This window comes from Phodopus roborovskii, unplaced genomic scaffold (assembly GCF_943737965.1).
Source record: "Phodopus roborovskii unplaced genomic scaffold, PHOROB, whole genome shotgun sequence".
NCBI lineage: Eukaryota > Metazoa > Chordata > Mammalia > Rodentia > Cricetidae > Phodopus > Phodopus roborovskii.
Window position 1 is genome coordinate 15014121 of NW_026126448.1, and position 20291 is coordinate 15034411.

Genomic DNA, 20291 nt, shown 5'->3' on the forward strand with positions numbered 1-20291 from the left:
TCAGGAGTGAATATGTTGCCATGTAGAACAGTGAGTGAGGGTCCTTTTCTCTGTACATTTCCAAACACAAAATTCCACTGCAGTTTCTTATTGTATGTGTTAGGGGAGGGTGATGTACACATGTAGATGTCAGAGGACCACTTGTGGTAGTTGGTTCCCCCCTTCCACCACACGGGAGATGAACTCAGGTGGTTAGGGTTGGTGGCAAATGTCTTTATCTGCTGAGCCATCTTGGTGGCCTGAAACCATGTTTTTCAAACCAGTGGGATAGGTAAAAAACAGTATCTGAAAGAGGTTCTTTACATTTGCATTTCTTTTTAGGTGAGGGTTCAATATGTTTTTATGCCTTTCAGAATTATTTGCTTTTCCTTTCTCATACAATAACATTTTAATGAGATTTCCTATGTTAGACTCCTTAGGAAATGACTCAGGAACATTTATAAGGGGCCAACTGACCCATATTCCTGGAGGAAAACTGCTTTGGACAGAGTCTAATTTTGTTTTTCCAGCTTGAGCTCTTGGTTTGTTTAAACTGGGTAAGTGCTGAGGTCCAACATTCTTGTGTTGTAACTGATGTTCCTTGTGGTCTAGAGAGCACCGATGACGATAAAATTGTCCAATACCATTGGGAGGAGCTCAAAGGGCCTCTGAGAGAAGTGAAGATCTCTGAAGACACAGCCATACTAAAACTAAGTAAGCTCATCCCCGGGAACTACACTTTCAGGTAAATTAGGATTCAGCTTCAAGTTGACCTTGTAGGAGTGACTCTGAAAATATCAGTTCACGCTGGGGTTGGTGGAGCATTTAGTCAAGTGGTGACTGATCACAACAGTGGTGACTTTTTGACTTTTATTTTGAGACTGTTTCTCTGTGTAGCCCTGGCTGTCCTGGAACTCACTCTGTAGACGAGGGTGGCCTCAAACTCACAGAGATCTGCCTGCCTCTGCCTCCTGAGTGCTGGGACTAAAAGTGTGCGCCACCACTACCCAGCAGCTTTACTTTTCATTAGCAGTTTGAAGATGATTTGTGGAATAATTTCTTTATTGGGACTTTTGGAAAATTTGCTTTAAGAAAGTCCTCTGAAGAATTGGCATTGGCTGACTCTAGTACGTTCTTTATATTTGCATAATTTATGTTACAGTCTACTTGTAATGAGTATCATGCATCCTATGCAGAAGATAGGGGAAAATTAAGTTGTTTGTATTTAGTAACTCCTCTGAGGTCACACAGCTAGAAGTCAAAAGATTGTCTAATCCTTCAGTCAGGGCTCATCCCAATTCACTCCTGGGCTTGATAACACACACACACACACACACACATACACACACACACACACACACACACACATACACACACACACACACATACACACACTCACAAACTCATTCACACACATACACACACACACTCTCACAAACTCATTCACACACACACACACACTCTCTCTCTCATAAACTCATTCACACACACACACTCATACACACACACACTCATACATATTCTCACAAACACACACACACTCATACATATTCTCACAAACTCATTCTCACAGACACACTCATACACACACAAAACACTCATACACTCATACATATTCTCACAAACTCTCTCTCTCACACACACACACTAATACACACAGAGTTTCAAACCTGAGTAAACAGGAAGTACAGAGCAAGCAACTTCAAAAACTCCAGAAACAGAGACAGTGGCAGCCTGTACAGTCACCCAAAGTTCCCCTGCAACGTTGGTGCATCCATCTTCCACCTTGAGGCCTAGAATATCTGGCACTGTCCTGTGAAGCAGGAATTCTGAAGGACTGTCCCACCTTGTTTTGGCAGTCTTTTTCCTCTGTGTCCTGCCTGTCTAGTTTGTACAGCACACTGTCAGTATTAAGGCAAGAGCAGATTCTTGCCAACTGGCTAGCCTTGTCACATTGAAAGCAAACTCCAAATGCAGCTTCTTCAGTGTCCATCATCCTTTTATGAAGTAAGTAGATTGGTGCTGCCAGGAGCAGACATATCTCACTCTCATTAAGAGCCTTGAAAATATACCTGACACCTGTATAAGTTTGATTATTATAGATGTGTTGTAATTGAGAAAAGCAAAACTTGAGAAAAAGATGACATGCGACAGGGTTCAAGCAAAGGGTTTTTTTGTTTTGTTTTGTTTTTAATTAGGGAAAGGGATCATAAAAGGGGAAAGGGGAGGAGGGAGACCAGCCTCCAGATTCAGGAGCAGCAGGAGAGAGGAGAAAGGAAAGGGAGAGAGAGCGAGGAGGTGAGAGAAGAAAGTGGGAGAGAGAGAGACAGGGAGAAAGAGAGAGAGAAGGATGGGAGGTGGGCAGGGCCCTTTTAAAAGGGAACATAGTGAATGTGCTCTTAGTGGCTGCAGCTAAGGGCGTATCTTGTCAGAACCGCAAGGACAGGCCATATAGATGCCTGAATACTAACAAGATGACTACTAACCTGTGTAAACACAATACCCCAAACAAGAGTAGAAACATACATACAGTATAGCAAAAATAACTTTAAGTTTGTATCAATATACTAAAATCCATACCAGAGTAAAATACTTGGGGTTAATAGTTGTCTTTTTATCCTATCTTCCTATATACCCCTAAATAATGACAAACATCTATAATCCACTGAATAACCCCAAACCACCCACCCTACCTCTTGGGAATGTGGGCATTGTGTTGTCTAGACTGCTTCCTGTTGTCTGAGGGCAACAGCAGCTTTAGTGGACTCTAAAAGTATTGAGTTAATGGTCAACTCCTGGGAAAACCAGTTATAACATTTGTTATCCAGTCTCAGAACTGTTCCCATGCAGAGAGATCAGTATTTACATCACCCGTCTTTTGTTTTTCTTGCTTTACTTCTTTAAGTCTGTAGCCAAGATTTTCAGGAAGTCTCCCCCAATCAAACCTGATCTCTATTAACCTTGATGGAATCTACATCCTTTCTTTTCTTGTGGAAACAAAAGCACTACCTCTTCCCCGACACAATACATTTTTTGACTTTTGTTTTAAAGCCTCTATAAAGTATGTCAGCTGGTTTAATTCAGCAGTCCCATCTCTCAGCAGTTGTTCATTCAAAGAATTCAAAATCAATGCATTACCATACAGGATCCAGACTCCATGTATATTTTCCATCATTTTTAAAAAATGATTTGTTTTTTATAAAATTTTTTATAAATCATAAAACATGAATTGGTGTTTTTCTTGCATGTTATGTCTGTGTGAGGGTGTTGAATCCCCCAGAGCTGAAGTTACTGACAGTTGTGAGCTGCCATGTGGGTGCTGGAAATTGAACCCAGGTCATCTGGAAGAACAGCTCATATTCTTAACCACTGATCCATCTCTCCAGCCCCGTATTTTCCATCTCTATGTGGCTTTTTTCAATTATGTTACTTTACTCTCTCTTTAAAGATTTTATTATCAGCCAGGCGTCAGTGGTGCACACTTTTAATCCTAGCTCTTGGGAGGCAGAGGCAGGTGTGTCTCTGTGAGTTCGAGGCCAGCCTGGTCTACAGAGCAAGTTCCAGGACAATCTCCAAAGCTACAGAGAAATCCTGTCTCAAAAAAAAAAAAAAAAAAAAAAAAAAAAAAAGACTTTATTGCCTAGAAACTATTTGTTTCTTTCTATGACTGGCTATACCTATTTTCTTTCTTAAGTCAAACATCTTTTTAAACACATTGTAACCTGGTTAGAGATATTTGTTTTTGTTTTTCCATCTGAACCTGTCTTTACTACATGTCTCTAGTCTTTTCTGACCGTGGGAACCAAACCTTTAACTGGTAAGTCGAATTTGTGTGTGGCTCCCTCCTGCTGGGACCCCTGAGAGCCAAGCTTTATGTACTATGAGCCTGGCTGAGAGCTACATTCAACTGGTAGCTTCTCTCCCTGCCCCCACTCTAGGAAGTTGCTGCCCTTATGATGGCAAGCATTTTTGTTTTGTTTGTTTGTTTCTACTTAACATGTTGGCTACTGGAGTGTTCGCTGTGCAGCAGAGCCTCTTAAAGGAGTTGTATCTGGTTTTAGTTTGGGGTTCTTTCTCCCCCCACCCTTTCTTCGACACTATGTGGAAATATGGGCCCCATGTTGGAACACCAGTGTAACACATCTTTACATCATTAAACAAACAGTCCACAACATCAGAGTCTGAGATTTTAACCACAGTGGTAACCTACAATTTTGGTGGTAAATGGGTATAGGGAAATCTATGATATGATGAGAGTGGGCCTGATTAGCATTTTGGTTTTGTTTGCTTGATTGCTTATCTGCTCACTCTGCTTTTACATAACATTAGTTTGCCCTGCCCTGTAGCTAGGTGCCATTTGACTCTAAGGCTCTGAAGACCAGCCAGGGATCCTTCCAGATGAGTCAGAACAACAGCCCACAGCCCACAGCCCACAGCCCACGTGTCTGTAATTCCTCCTGACATAGGTGGCAAGCTAACAATCACAAACCTGTAAGAAGTCAGGGGACCGGGTAAAGAGGCAAACACCATGACTCCCCTTTCCCAATACTTGATCTTGTTTGTGTGTCCAAGTTTCTGTGCCTTTCTGAAAGGCTGCGGCAGCTATTCTCCCGCAGACCGCAGGTGAAAGGTAAGGCTGGTAGGAAGGCCCGCAGATGGCTGGGATGTCTGAGGCTGCTGGTGAGAGTTAAACAAATGGCACGTCTTTTCAGTGCTTTTCCTCTTTCTGTCAGCAAAATGGAAGGTTCCCAAACTCCCCGCTCGCTTACACTCACATTCTGAGGTGGTGTGAGAAGCTATAGGCTGTTCAGCTGGAAGGCATCATTTAGGTGGAAGCCTGCTCTTATAAAAGAACATTTCCCCTTGCAAATCCTGCTTCTCACTGCACATGCTGTGGGCATGTTGCGTGGGAGCATTCATTCCCATCTCAAGCTCCTGCCTTGCTGGAGCCAGCCTTCCTGGTCTGTCCCAGAGCTCTGTGCCCAGGATGTCCACATCCATTTTTGTGATGTGCATGTGGCTGAAACAGAACAGTGGTGGACAGTCTGCTGCAGACAGAGTGCTGTGCTGTGTGAGTCTGCTGGAGTGGAGGCCAGGGGTTATCCCTTCTTAGGAATGGGTTCTGAGCTGGGTGAAGTGGATGACTATAATCCTGGCATTCCAGAGGCAGAAGAAAGGCAGACAGATCTCTGTGAGTTCAAGGCCAGCCAGGGTTTCTGGGCTTTGGTATCCATGCACTCTGCAACACTTTAGGGCCTTAGCTCACGGGTAGCAGAGCAATCTGCTGCTGCTGGCATATGGGGCCTGAATTACAAATTCTGAGGCCACTACTGTCAAGCTGTACAACTGCAGGCAACTTATTTTTTCTCTTCGCCTCTCATTCTCTTCATATGGGTGTAGAGAAACACAAAGGTTAGACTTGATAGAGCTTTGCATGTGTTCAGTAGATAGATATAAAGCATTTGGAACTTCACCTGGCACATAGGTTTCACCTGGCACATTCGGTTTCCAACAGGTGAGGTAGGGGTGGGAATCTCTGCCACTGTGGTAGTGTCCAGTATTGACGTTCAATCCTCCAGGTCTGCTGCGTTTCCCTTAACCCTCCCTGTTGAACTCTCCTACCAATAGCCTTACCGTCGTTGACTCTGATGGGGCTACCAACTCCACCACTGCAAGCCTGACAGTGAACAAAGCTGTGGATTATCCTCCTGTAGCCAACGCAGGCCCCAACCAAGTGATCACCCTGCCTCAGAACTCCATCACCCTCTTTGGAAACCAGAGTACTGACGACCATGGCATTACCAGCTATGAGTGGTCACTCAGTCCAAGCAGCAAAGGGAAGGTGGTGGAGATGCAGGTAGGAGAGAATATTTTTGCCTTCCCTCTCACAGGTGACAGGGAGTTACTGAGTTGGGGTCACCCACTCAAGTTTTTCTGCACCATTTTAGTTACCAAAGTCAGGTTTGTGCATTTAGATTAAAAAAAAAAATAATCAAACAAATTCAGAATGTTTTTGGGGCCTCTGACTAGCAGACTATCTGAAACCTTTCACTAGGTAAGAAATGTCTGTTATGGGTGACCCACCCCAGAGAATCAAACCACACAGGTGCCCCTGGGGTTCAAATCTTCATAAGCTAATTGAAGTAGATTGTCTGGTAAAAGATGTCTTCCCCAGAAGTATTCAGGAATAGACAGGGCATTTAAATAAGTAGAGTTGTCTGATCTCAGCCCTGAACTGTCCCATGGGGATTTGGCCATATCTTGCTTTTTTAATAGCAGAGAGAAATGAGACTCTTGGGTGGGATTTTCCAACTATTTAGCACTGCTGGCCAAACAGAATGTCTTCAAGCTGGCCTCAGCCCCAGATTACCAGGTTTTGCTACTATTCTATAGGAAGCACCTGCATTGGAGGTTTGCCTCCTATTATTTATAATGTCCCTTCTGATATGCAGGAAGGATTCTGTATCTCTGGGTATCTAGACATGACCCAAGGCATGTTTTACTCCATTGTAGCTCATTGCTCTGACAGGTTTCTCTGTAGTCACAGGATCTATAGAAATTCTTATTAGTCAATGTCTGATGCTATCCTGATCTACAGTCATTCATGATGCTGAGCTGGGAGGTAACAACCCAGTACCAAGTTAGGTTTAAAGACCTGGCTGAACCATTTCTGCCAGAGTGAGCATTGCATGCAGTGCTATGAACCTGGGAGTCATTTCCCCTGCCTGAATTTCTGCATGTAGGGAGTTAGAACGCCAACCCTGCAGCTGTCTGCAATGCAAGAAGGAGATTACACCTACCAGCTCACAGTGACGGACACAATAGGACAGCAGGCGACTGCTCAAGTGACTGTGATTGTGCAGCCTGGTAAGTTCCTCCCTCAGGAGCCAGACTCATGCCATGGCCAGTCCCGTTAGCCCTGGGGAGAGAGGGGTTTGAGTTCTGAGGAAAGAAGCATGGAGGCAGAAGGCATCACCCCTTTGCCCCCTTTCATAGCTAAAGGAGGCTTCTCAGTTTCAGTGTGCGCCCTGCCCTTGCTAGTTGTGGGCCTGGGAGAGGGAGTCACCACCATATCAAATGTCACGTGATTTTAAAGGGGTGGTGAAAAGCCCGCTTTATCTAGAAAGTGTGTCTCGCTCTTGTCACCCTGTTGCATTAGACTTCAGAGCTAGTAGTGTGTTGTTAAAACTTAAGTTTTCAGAGTTGTTTGACATGATTCAGTCTTACTCTTCATTGTGAGTCCCCTGATGGCATCCATCTCTCCCCCATGCTCTGGCTAAGAGGCAGAGTTCCCATGGCTACCAGAACAGATGCCCCAGTGGGTCCCTCCTTTGCCACCTGAGTATTGCTTTTGATGGTCCATTCTCTTTGTCCTAGAGAACAACAAGCCTCCTCAGGCAGATGCAGGCCCAGACAAAGAGCTGACCTTGCCCGTGGACAGTACAACTCTGGACGGCAGCAAGAGCACAGATGACCAGAGAATCGTCTCCTATGCCTGGGAGAAGACCCAGTGAGTGTTGATGTCGACTCTGTCTGCAGAGGTCCCCAGCCTTGGAGAGCACTGTTTTGCTTGCTTTTTAGGGTTGACTGGCTCCCACTGGTTTATTCAGGAGAGGAAGAAAGAAATGCTTAGAATCCTAAATTTCAACCCCTCAGAAACACTTTCTGATTTTTTAAAAGAGGAATGTGTATCATCAGCTAGCCCCAGGCAGTATGGTCCTGGGGCTTTTACAGGTAGTCTGACTGCTAAATGCACAGTTGAATTACACTTGAGAGGCAGGCTGGAAGGGGTAATGGAGCAGAAAAATACCATTGTTCAAAATTAACCGGTAAGGTTGGCTGAGGGGTGGGCAAGCAGCTGCTAAGAGGAATTGAAAGTGATCTATAAAGAAAAAGCATATATGCCTATGTTATTGTTCTTGGGAGACATTGTTTCTCAGTTAAGTTAGCCAAAGATCAAAGAATGTAGCTAAGATAATACTTTTTAAATTGAAATTACCTATTTGAGCTGTTCTTGTTTGTACAATTTTCTTCAGCTCTTACGAACCATAACAAATGGAACAGGATCCTGCAGGAAGTGAAAGGATTCTAGGGAAGTTGAAAACATTCATTATTTTCAAAAGCAACAGCCACAGGAGAGGCTGGGATTTAGTCTTAATATTAATATATATGTACTAGCACATGCATGTGCATGTGCATACAAGCGTGTGCACACACACACATCCATATACATACAGATACTTTATTATAGCTCTGGAGATGGGTGGAGGAGGGTTTAATTTCTACTTAGGAAGTCCATGTTAGGTGTCAGACATCCCTTTCCTTAGGTGCTATGGAGAGCTGGGTCTCCCTTAGCTCACTGTGTTGTCCCTGTAGCTGTTTGTTGAAGGCAGCCCTGAGGAACCCTTGGGCAGTGTCAGTGGCGCCTGAAGTAGAGATGGTGCTTCCTGGATGACACTCAGGTTAGAGGTGATAGATCTCGAAATCAGAGCTGGGAACTGGCAGCTTTCCCTGATTGTCCTTAGGTGGAGGGATGCGTGGGTGTGCAGGGCTCTGGCTGTGTGCAGCCCTTGGCTGTGTGCTGGCTGGAAGCCTGCTGAGGGCTGCTGTGGGGGAGAGACACAGAAGGACGTTTTGTGTTTTGTGGTGTTGTCCAGGAGCTGGAGGAGACTCGGTTACAGAACAGGGAGAAGACAGTTTTGTCTCAAGAGCCCTCTGCAGCCTTCACCTGTATCCTGCCCCTGACTTTTCCTCAGGAGGCATTCCGGAGTGTGGATATGAAGTGTATTTTGCTTCTTTGCTAGCAAGAGCAAACCAACTAAAGCCAGAGATGCTTCTCAGAAACCTCATCCTTGGACTATCCTATTGAGCACAGAGCTGCTCAGAGGGCTTTATTTCTTATAAAAACTAGAATAATGAAGACGTTTTATGTATAGAAGCTCATATAAAAGATAAGCCTAAGTGGTTTAAAAGCTGATGAGTGAAATTTTCTGACCAGAAGGAGCCTATGTTTGGGGCCAAGTGATCCTTTCTCCAAATAGAATATTTTTAAACATTTCCTGTCAAGATTTGGGAAACAATTGTTCCTGTCTTAGCTGAGGCAATAATTGCTGTTCCTGCTGCCAGGAGAACAGCAGACAGGTACGACTCCGCCCTCTGATTACTCTCTTGTCTAGGGGGCCTGATGGAGTGCAGCTGGAGAACGCCAACAGCAGTGTCGCCACTGTGACTGGGCTGCAAGTGGGGACCTATGTGTTCACCCTGACTGTCAAAGATGAGCGGAACCTGCAGAGCCAAAGCTCTGTGAATGTCATTGTCAAAGAAGGTGCGTCCCGCTGTGCACTGTGCAGCTGCCTCCCTGGGTCTGGCTCAGGAATCCACCTCTTCCTGTTTGGGGCAGGATTGATTAGAAGCAAGATAGGGAAGCAGACTGTGGGAAGCGAGAGCCCAGCTGTAATTTTCTAAACAATCTTTTAGAGTAATCGTAAGGTGATTTTTAAGCCCCCTTCCTCGCTACACCCAGTATTTAGCAGTCTGTTTTCTTTGCATTTTGAGTTTGCCCCTGTGCTAAGCCCTGGGGTTTCTGTGACTCTCCTGTAGCTACAGTGACAGCTGCTGTTGGGCTGGAATGACTGTCACACTGCAGCTGTCTGGGGTCTGTCTGGCTTATCCATCTGCCTTGCTGGGTTGGCCTCACAGGGGAGGGGTAGGAGAGGCCGTGCACTGGTGGTACAAAAGCACCATGTCAGTGGATGACATCCAAACAGTGTTATGCTGACTAAACTGTGTTAACACCTGGCAAGCTGAGCTTCTATGCCATAGAATCTATGGGGCCCTGGCTCAGAGGGGTCACACTCTTCTTCCCCCATGAAAGGAGAGGGAGGATATGGCGTTAACTGGCAAAGCCTTCCTTTCCAGGTACTAAACTCCTTTAAAGCAGAGAGCTGCTCAGAATCACAGGAGGAAAGCATGCTGTCCCCTCTATGTGGCACAGGAGACTGGGAGGGAGGGAGCCTCGGTGGTCTAGTGGCTTTTGTTCCACCCCCGTGGACAGGCACTAAACAGTTCTCCACTGAAGGTTCTTCCCGAGTTAGCTACTCATCAGCATCACAGGCGGCATCTTGCTTTCCCAGAATGTCACATTATTTCAATGATGTCTCCTTGGTTAGAAATAAACAAACCGCCAGTAGCCAAGATCACAGGGAATGTGGTGGTCACCCTGCCCACAAGCACAGCAGAGCTGGACGGCTCCAGGTCCTCAGACGACAAGGGGATAGTCAGCTACCTGTGGACTCGAGACGAGACCAGCCCAGCTGCAGGGGTGAGTGGGCGAGTCTCGGGAATGCTGTGTAAAGTCAGGGTAGGGGTGGGTGAAGAGGGGGATCCTATCCTCCAGTATCTGTTTTACCCATGAAGCTGTTGTATCAAACCTAGATTATGCTCTGGAATCAGGGAGTCACATGCCTTCCTGTAGGTCGTCCTACAGACTCGTGTGCACAGTGACTTCTATGTCCTGACCTTGGGAGCTGTGGATGGAGGTGCTGTGACTGGGCCACCAGCAGAGCTGTGTGGCCCAAGGAGTGGCATCCTGTCCCCAAACACAGCCATGTTGTTCACTCCCACAGGAGGTGCTGAATCACTCTGACCATCACCCTGTCCTCTTCCTCTCCAACCTGGTTGAGGGAACCTACACGTTTCATCTGAAAGTAACCGATGCCAAGGGCGAGAGTGACACGGACCGGACCACCGTGGAAGTGAAGCCTGGTGAGCTGTCTTAGCCAGCGCAGCCTGTCAGGCCTCCATGCCGACAGCAGGCAGGTCTGGCCCTCACTGCCTGCACCCTCCCACCTGACCAGTAACACAGACTTCCCCTACTCACTGCAGACAGACACCCTGGTCTCCGAGAGAGCAGGCTTGCTTAGAGTCACACAGCAGTTGGGTGGTGTCAGACAGGGCTTGTGTCCCAGCTCAGTACCTTCTCTTCTGTACATGAATGAGGAGAGCAAGCTTAGGGTACCATGGGAATCTGAGCACTCGAGATGATTTAAGTCAGAATGTCTCATCAGTACCCATGTGCAGAAAACATCATTTTTGTAAGCTGAGTCTCAGGAAGGTAAAGTGATGTCCTACACACTTCTCAGGTTTTCAGATATAAATGTCCTTAAACAGAAGCTTGCTTTTGTGATGTTGGTGGCTGCATTGGTGATAGGGAGGATGGTGTTGGGCAGGGCTGATGGCCCCTACTAGAGATGCTAGCTCTTTACTTACCCTTGGCCAACCTCAGACATGGCTCTACCTTAGCAAGGGTCTTTCAGTCCTTGCCTTGCCTCTAGGAAGGACAGTGGCTGAGACAAGCAGGGTCTCATCTGTGTTCAAAACCGAGCCCTGGCTCACTACTTGTAGCCTGATTTTGAACACAGGCAAGGTTTTCTGAGCAATCCATGGTTGCTCTAGTTGTGCCCAGCAAGAATAACCATGCCCAGGTTCTAGAGGTGATCGGTGTGACATGAGGTCATTTCATGGCTGCCTGGACTTTCTCTGTGTTTGCTGCATTGACACCATTGTTGGGACAGTATTTCTAAACACAGTCCAGCATTTCCCTGAAAATCAGGTGGGTTAGGGGAGAGCTAAGCTGTGCCTGTCAGACTGGGCCTGTGAAACAAAGGCCACTGTGCCTTACCCCTCTGCCTCCATGAAGCCCAGTGCCCCTGGTTTGTGCCTCACCCTGGGACTTGTGAGGCAGTGGTAGAAAGCTGTTCAAGACAGCTTCAGATAGCTTTACTAGGCGCTCACTCACTGTTTCCCACTTGAAGAACATCTAACTCCTGTCACCACTTCCCTTGCTCTGTCAAAGCAAACACAGTGACAGACAGGTCTGTTTAACTCTCCCACTTCTGAAGCCACGACTGATCCTTGTGTTTTCCAGATCCAAGGAAAAACAACCTGGTGGAGATCATCTTGGATGTTAACGTCAGCCAGCTGACAGAGAGGCTGAAGGGGATGTTTATCCGCCAGATTGGGGTCCTCCTGGGGGTGCTGGACTCGGATATCATTGTGCAAAAGATTCAGCCATACACGGAGCAGAGGTAGCTGGGCGAGGAATGTGGGGAGATCGGTGGAGCAGCAGTGGGCTAGAGGGGAAGGGTGGGTACTTTGACTAGGAGCCACTGTCTGTCATCTTGCCATTCAGGTCTCAGGCCCTGTGGTAGAAATTAAACAGGCTCTGGGAACAAGGTCAGAAGAGATCCCTCATGTTTATAAGCTACAGTCTGAAAAGGGAGATAATATGTTATGTACCCACTGCACAGCAGGGGGTGTACACTGTATGGTCTTCAGGTAACAGCCAGGGTAGTTAGTTCTCCCAGGAGAGCTGGAGGAGGAGGTAGCCCAAAGGTGTCCAGAAATGAGTTTCCTTGCCCAGCATATGAGAGTTAAGTGATTGAGACTGGAGTAGCATGAGCTGTGGCCCAGGGTGGGATGGCATGGGTTTCTGGAAGGCTTTCGGTTTTACATTAAGTAGCCCCAGCATGTGGTCAAAGGGAAGGCCAGTGGAGATTAGGAGACTTGCATACAGAAGCACTCAAGTTACTTTGTTTTAAAAGCAAGGAAATCCCATTTTAGATTTGTCTTCAGGAAAATGAGTCCTGTGGAGGCCAAAGAGGTTAGGGGAGAGCAGGTGGGCATTTGTGTGCTTGTCCAGCAACAAGTGAGAGCGCTTAGTTAAGGTGGTAGGAGGGGTGAGGAGCTGTGGGGACAACGCTACGTGTGCCTGGGTCAGGAGGAACTTTGGAGGTGAAGGTGAGTGAGGCTATGCATGCAATTCAAGCCCTGGACTAAGATTTAGGGAGGAAAAAGGAACTCACTTGACTATCAAATTTAAGGTGACTTTTTCCTCATGTAGCCCAAGGTGACTTTGAATCCCTGAACTTCCTGCCTCCAGACCTTCTGAGAGATAGGATAGGATTATAGTTGATGTTTTGGTTAGGGTTTCTATTGTTGTGAAGAGACATCATGACCACTGCAACTCTTATAAAGGAAAACATTTAATTGGGGCTGGCTTATTATTTCAGAGGTTCAGTCCGTTGTCATCATGGCAGTGTGCAGGTAGAAAAGGAGCTGAGACTTCTATGTCTTGATCCATAGGCAACAGAAACAACTGTGTCACACTGAGTGTAGCTTAAGCAAAGCCCACCCCCACGGTGACACACTTCCTCCAACAAGGTCACACCCACTCCAACAAAGTTACACCTTCTAATAGTACCGCTCCCTATGGGGGCCATTTCCTTACAGACCACCACATTCCACTCCCTGATCTCCATACACTGGTAGCCATATCATAATGCAGAAGTCCCCATAGTCTGTAACAATCTCAAACTTATTTAAAGTCTAAAAGTTCCAAGTCTCTTCTGACATTCATGCAATCTCTTAACTGTAATCTCCTATAAAATCAAAATAAAAAAAGCAGACCACATACTTCTAATATATACTGGCACAAGATACACATACATACATCCCAAAATGTAGGCAAGGGAGTGTAGTGAGGAAATACTGGGCCAAAGCAAGACTGAAAACCAGCTGGGCAAACTCCAAACTCTGCATCTCCAGTCTGAGGTCAAAGTGCTCTTCAGCTCTCCAACTCCTTTCAACTTCGTTGACTGAAACACACTTCTCCTTCTTGGGCTGGTTCCGCTCTGTTAGCAGCTCTCCTCTGCAGGTATCCCATGGCTCTGGCATCTCTAACATCTTGGCTCCAAGACAATCCAGGCACACACAATGTAGTGTTTGTACCTTCTAGCTTCATGAAATGGCTTCTCTAGATCTCCATTCAGGGAAACCCCTGACCCATGCCTGGCCTTAGCGATTTTCCTTAGTCATGGAGGAAGATTCCATATTCCCTTTCTTCTAACCTTGACTCTTAAAGCCAGAACCATGTGGCTAAAGCTGCCAAGTTCTCTTGCTTGCTCGGGCTCAATCATGGCTTCCTTGAACAGCACCGGCTTTCTGCTTTTGGTAGTATCCTTCACTGCCTAAGCTTGGCTGTTCCAGAACTTGATCTGTAAACCAGGCTGGCCTTGAGTTTAGAGATTCCCTAGCCTTTGCCTTCTGAGAAATGGGATTAAAGGTGTACATCACCATACCTGGCTCTAAGCTTTTCTTTAATTCCTTTTCACAAATTGGGAGTTTAGCTGGGTGGGGTCTTGTCATGAGGTCAATCTGTTTTGTCTCCCTGAACACAGGACTTAGCTCCATTCTATTCCTGGTGCCCCCTTTCACCTCAAATTGCACATTTTGTATTTTTCCTTGCTCAGCTTGCTCCATTTCATTATAGAGTGGCCACTAATAAGCACACAAGATTCAATTATAGGCTGTTTTGCAATTTCCAATTTGCAATTATTCCAAAACTCTTTATTTTAGTCTCAGGCAGTTGTTAGCTGCCATATGGGTGCTGGGAATTGAACCTAGGTCCTCTGAAAGAGCAGTCAGTGCTCTTAACTGATGAGCCATCTCTGCAGCTGCCTCTAAAAATTCTTGAGTCACACTGAGCTTAGCTTGAGCAAAGGAGACCCCAAAGCCCACATCCACAGTGACACACTTCCCCCAACAAGGCCACATCTCCTACAACAGAGTCACGCCTCCTCACAGTGCCACTTCCTACAGAGGTCATTTTCCTTCAAACCACCACAGCTGGGAACCTGGGAATGGGGAGAAAAAACCAGCGAAGACTAGGAATCAAAGCCAGAAAGATGGGCGAACGACACTGGGACATGTCAAAGGGGCAGGGTGATGGCAGAAGCCTGGAGCCCACAGCATTTACAGGGAAACAGAAAGAAAGGGCGGCTGGCAGCTAGCCATGACCTGGTGGTGGGGATGCCAGCAGTGCAGTGAGAACACAAAATTAGCACAAGGAGTGTGCTCTGCAGATTGTCGGAAAGGCAGGACATTGTTACTCTGCATAGAAATCTCTGCAGAAGCTGTTGCTGGGTGGGAGATGTAGACTGCATAGGCCACCCCTTTTTGGCACCTTTTTGTCACTTGGGACAAAGTGCCAGTCTAGGGAACTGGCTGTGGGAGAGGTGTGGGACTCAGACAGCAGTGGTGGTACTGAGCCCTGTTGTGTCTGTGTGGGACACAGGGAACTGCTGAAGTCAGGAGCAGAGGGGCAAGGCATCAGAGAGCAGTCAGTCCACCTTCTTGTGACAGTCACCTGGAGTTTTAATGTGGCCCAGGCCGCATCCCCAGACATTGTGACTCGAGTGGAGTGGGACTTGACCTCTGTGGTGTGCAGGCTCCCAAGGAATTTGACACACAGTCAACCTGGGTCAAAGACATTAGGAGGTTGGAGGTTGTTATTTCTGTTTTCATTTCTCGTATACATGCATGTGCTGTGAGTACAGGTGCCTGCAGAAGCTGGAGGTACTGGATTCCTCTGGAGCTCAAGTTACAGACAGTAGTGCAGCACGGATCAAACTCCTTGTAAGAGGAGTCAGTGTACATTCTTAACCACTGAACCATCTCTCCAGCCCCGGGACTCTTTTCTTTAAACAAAAACAAACAAAAAACTCAACCAGATTCTGGGCTTGGAATAACATCACTTCAGAACAGCAACCCCACTGTAAGGGTCTGTCTTTTTGCTTCATAGTTGTTTGACTTATGGGCAATCTTTCCAGCAGTTTTCACAATGCTGTGCTTTAGTAGTAATACTGGCACAAACCCAGCTACATTGCTGTCTTGGGTAGCAAAGCCTGGTAGCGGGGATACGACCACAACCAACCCTCTTCTTACCTTCCTGCTGTTTGGATCAGTGGCTCTGGTAGTCAGGGTATTTTTAAAGTGTAAGCTTTAGGGCCCTATATAACAAGGTGGGGCTCTGGGCAAATTAGTCAGCTGCAATGGGCCCCCATGTTGTCCTCTGTAAAATGAAGACGGGACAGAAAGTATCTTTCTCACTGGCCTGCTGTGACAGGTTGAGTACTGTGACTCAGAAATCCAAGGTGCTTAGTGGATGAGGCTATGGCTGCCACTGGGGACCCTCCAGCACACTCACTGTTGTCTGTCTCTGCAGCACCAAGATGTTATTTTTTGTTCAGAATGAGCCTCCTCACCAGCTCTTCAAAGGCCATGAGGTGGCAGCCATGCTCAAGAGTGAGCTGCGGAAGCAGAAGGCTGACTTCCTGATATTCAGAGCCTTGGAAATCAACACTGTCAGTGAGTTGTGGGAAGCTGGGGCAAATCCTTACTGCAAGCAACCGTTCACCCAGAGATTCTCACCCCAGTGCCCACAGGCCTGACAGTGCTCAGGGGAACTGTGAGCCTGACTAAGGAAGTGACCTCCAAATTCACCGTCACCCTCAATTTTGAAGGCAGCAGTATTAACAGAGCTGGTGACTCTAAGGTCAAAGAGCTGACAGGACAGATGGCTGACCTCCCTCCATTGCATAGCAATGGCATTTGCACAAGCACCGCTTCAGAGATAGCTGCTGTTAGACTCACTGTAGAGCCTCTTCCTTAATGTTTTAACAGATACATGTTGAACATAATATTGTATGTATTCTTTCTGGAATTACATCCTCTGATTAAGGGTCACTGGTATAGACAGCAAAGGGAGCAAAGGGGACTCATGGGAACTGTTTGACCAGGGTCTGGCACTTGCCTATCACATGAAGCCAACCTGAAACAAGGGGACTTTAGTTTTCATGAGTTCTGGAAGCTGGTTGTCCTCCTGGCTCTTTCTGACTTTTACCTCTTTCCTGCCACCTACAGCATGCCAGCTGAACTGTTCTGACCACGGCCACTGTGACTCATTCACCAAGCGCTGTATCTGCGACCCATTTTGGATGGAGAATTTCATCAAGGTGCAGCTGAGGGATGGAGACAGCAACTGTGGTGAGTGTGTGACTTTGTGCCAGCCAGCTTGGCTGCAGAATGGCGTTGTGCTGTGAGGGCAGATGTTGGTGTTCAAGGCAGATGAGCAGGCAGGAGAGCTCTGTATTTTCTGTTTCCAGAGGACTCTTCCTTCCTCCACACGCATTCAGTGTCCGTAGAGGGCTCTGCAGCAGTCAGAATGCCTGCATGCTGTAGCCTCGTGGAAATCTACATTCCTCATCTTAAAGTTGTCTCACTGCACAGTGCCCAGAGGGCTGCTGGAGTGGGGCCTGGGATGTGGGGGCATTTTAGAAGATTGCTGGCTTCCTCTTACCCTCCCCAGGCAGCCAGCACATTCTTACCCATTGTGAAGCCACTGCTTTGATTTTCTTTGCAGAATGGAGTGTACTGTATGTTATTATTGCAACCTTTGTCATTGTCGTTGCCCTGGGAATCCTGTCTTGGACTACTATCTGTTGTTGCAAGAGGTAAGATGATAGGGTGGTGACAAGTAGAGTGGAGGAAACATGAATTCTCCTTTGGAGTCCATTTGGCTCCATGTCCCAGAACTTTTAGGTATCTGGCACCTTCCCTGTAAGGACTGCACTTGGCTCCCAGTCACTGTGTTGGGGGTTTGACCACCTGAGGCCTGTGGCAGAAGCACAGCCCTCATTTAAGCGGTGTCACTGCAGAGATTTGCAAAGTGGGGACCCTAGTGGAGGGTGGCTGGGCATTGTCCTTTGAAGTGCTGTGACCCACCCTCACACACTCTTACAGACTTGAATTCATGATTGGTTGTTCTAATGTGTTTGTTTTTACTTGAGACAGCCTAACTAGTTGTATTATCATATTCCATTTGTTTGTTTTTGTTTTTCATTGTTAAGCATGGTTTCACAGTAAAGGCATACATAGCTCAGTGGTAGAACACTTGCCTGGCATGTGCAAGACTTGTGTGTGCTGCTGGTAACTGAACCAAAACTATGTTTTTTGTGTTGCCATGGTAATGTTCAAAAGGCATCTTTTTTATACCCCAACAACCTCCTCTCAATCCACAGATAGGAAACCAAGGCTTAACAGAATCTCCTGTGTGAGAGCAGTTTGAGGGCTGGGACTGAACCTGACACACTGCCTTATTTAAAACTGAGAAAGATAAGCCATCAGCAGAGCATTGCTCTGACCTTCACACTCTCCAGCTGTGCTGCTGTTCTCTGCTTTCTAATCAGCCCACCCCAAGGTGGCCGTGTTCCCTGGCTGACAAGTGAGGAGAGGTACCGCACACTCCTGAGCCTCACAGACCCCTTCATGGGTGTTGTGTTTTTTAGGCAGAAAGGAAAACCCAAAAGGAAAAGCAGATACAAGATCCTGGATGCTACGGACCAGGAGAGCCTGGAGCTGAAGCCAACCTCCCGAGCAGGTAGGACTCTGGGTGCTGGCGCTGAGGGGCCAGACTAGGTGTCCAGTCCCCGTGTTCCTTAGCTCATCTCAGGTACAGTTCTCGCTCAGTGGCCATGGGGTCACTGTCAGGGGCCTCAGGCTCTTGAACCTGAGTAGTCTGTCTGTAGTCTCTCTTCAGGCAGAGAGCAGATCATAACCTGTTTTCCTCTAACCTTCTCCTGCCCTATCCTTCTCCATTGTTGAGCAAACTCCCAGCTGCCATGGTGCTGGGCGGCCAGGTGCCTCCCACTAGGGCTCCTACTCCACAGGCCCTTCCTGGGCTGAGTGGTGGGGCCTCCCTCCCTTAAGCCTGATCATTAGATAAGGCTCCCTCATGAGGGCCACAGGACAGGTCATCTATCTTTGGGGGTTGCTCTCCCATGTAAGCCATTTCTTAACTGTTTACAGAAAGCATTTATTAAACACCCTCTGCTTAAGCTTTATGTTAGGAGAGGCCCTCAGGGAAGGCACAGCTACAGGGAATGAGTGTTCACATGCGACTGGGCTCTGCACCTATTGTGAGCACTGGTTCCGGAGAGAGCCTAGGTTACCAGAGCAGTGGTCAGAACACTCCCCCCAGAACAAGTAATGTGTGCAACTAGCGTCTACAAAGTGGCCAGCAGGGCCCCCTCACTTTCCTCCTGACCATATTTCCTTCATAATGTTCTTCCTGGCTTGGTTACATGGCCTCTGTATCTGTTTACTTTCTGGGAATGTCCATCTTGTTCATCTCCAGATTTTCTCATCAGTCTTTTCTTCATGTTCAGAAAGTTTATTTCTCACCCCCATTTAGCATCCCAAAATCACACTCACAACTACACAGAATGATAGAGAAAAGTCTCAATAAAAAGCACCCGGAAGGAAGGCCAAGAGATGCTCTGCAGCAGGCAAAGGTGCCTGTCACCAATTTTGACAATCTGCATTCAAGCTCCAGAACCCTCACAGTGGAAGAAGCATGTGTGTGCATATGCTCACACTCAGAGCAGGAAAGGAGGGAAGTGGAAAGTGAAGAAAGGAGATCTAGTTTAAAAATTAAAAAAGTAACAGTTAAGCTGGGCGTGAAGGATGAATGGCATCAGACCAATCAACAACACTGCAGACAGAGGCAATGTGGTGAGGCCTCACTGCTTGGAAGGGCAGAGGGCATTTAGGGAGGTAGACAAAAGCTATCTCCACTGGTCAAGTGAGCCAGAGGGAGTGACCCAAGGTTGGATAGATGAGCAGGTCTTTGCTAAGCTCAGTTCCCTCTAAGAGTAGTAGGGTGGTACCCATCTGTCTGGGTGGTACCAAGAAAAGGAGTCTTGAAAATGCTGTTAAGTACAGTGAGTCTAGGGACAGCATGTAGCAGGCTAAAGGGAGAAGTTGCAGGAAGGGAGCCTGGTCTGAGGAGATGATGACAGGGCAGAGAGGAGCAGGCAGTCCAGGCTGATCCTACTTAGCTGTTGACAGAACCAGGACAGCTGTTACCAGAACTGTTAGGCAAGAGAAGAATTAAACTGAACCTAGCAGAATGGTCAGGATGGAAAGATGGCATTCCTGCCAATAAGGATCAGAACCTCAAAAGTGGGTTACAGCCCTAACGAGGCCCAGGCATCCACGATGGGCTGCAGAGAGGAAGAGCTGTCATAAAAAGCCATGGCTTCAGAGGCCCCCAGCAGCCGCCTGCAGGAGGGCTGTCAGAGTGAGGGACTGAGGAAACATGCTTTATGGATTTTGAAGCCTTTTTCAAAATTGAGTTCCAACTGAGTCGTGGATAGAGGGGTCAGGACTCAGACCAGAGTACATGCAGGGCGGCAGGTTCTGGTGGTGAAATTTCTAGGAGTGGGGAATGTCATGAAGGGGGAGTGTCACTTCTGAGAAGAGGGGCGAGGTGCTACACCCGTCAGGGCAGAGCCCAGAGAGACTAACAGTTTTGTTTTGTTCTTTCTATTATAGTAGGCTGCACCAAGTGAAATTGCTGACTTACTTTCTTTTTTTTAGACAGGGTTTCTCTGTGTAGCTTTGGAGCCTGTTTC

At 47.1% G+C, this 20291-nt stretch overlaps 1 protein-coding gene across 6 annotated transcripts in view; it reads left to right on the forward strand.

Annotated features, from left to right (window-relative positions):
* Kiaa0319l (KIAA0319 like) overlaps positions 1 to 20291 on the forward strand; it is a 90669-nt gene that overhangs the window by 67577 nt on the left and 2801 nt on the right. For all 6 annotated transcript variants that reach the window (XM_051188809.1, XM_051188811.1, XM_051188810.1 and 3 more), the window contains 12 exons: positions 592 to 724; positions 5608 to 5836; positions 6723 to 6846; positions 7357 to 7489; positions 9156 to 9304; positions 10149 to 10300; positions 10605 to 10743; positions 11906 to 12065; positions 16043 to 16185; positions 16741 to 16863; positions 17240 to 17330; positions 18165 to 18256. In XM_051188809.1, the coding sequence (XP_051044766.1) occupies positions 592 to 724; positions 5608 to 5836; positions 6723 to 6846; positions 7357 to 7489; positions 9156 to 9304; positions 10149 to 10300; positions 10605 to 10743; positions 11906 to 12065; positions 16043 to 16185; positions 16741 to 16863; positions 17240 to 17330; positions 18165 to 18256 (1668 nt within the window). The remainder of the gene's footprint in view (positions 1 to 591; positions 725 to 5607; positions 5837 to 6722; positions 6847 to 7356; positions 7490 to 9155; positions 9305 to 10148; positions 10301 to 10604; positions 10744 to 11905; positions 12066 to 16042; positions 16186 to 16740; positions 16864 to 17239; positions 17331 to 18164; positions 18257 to 20291) is intronic.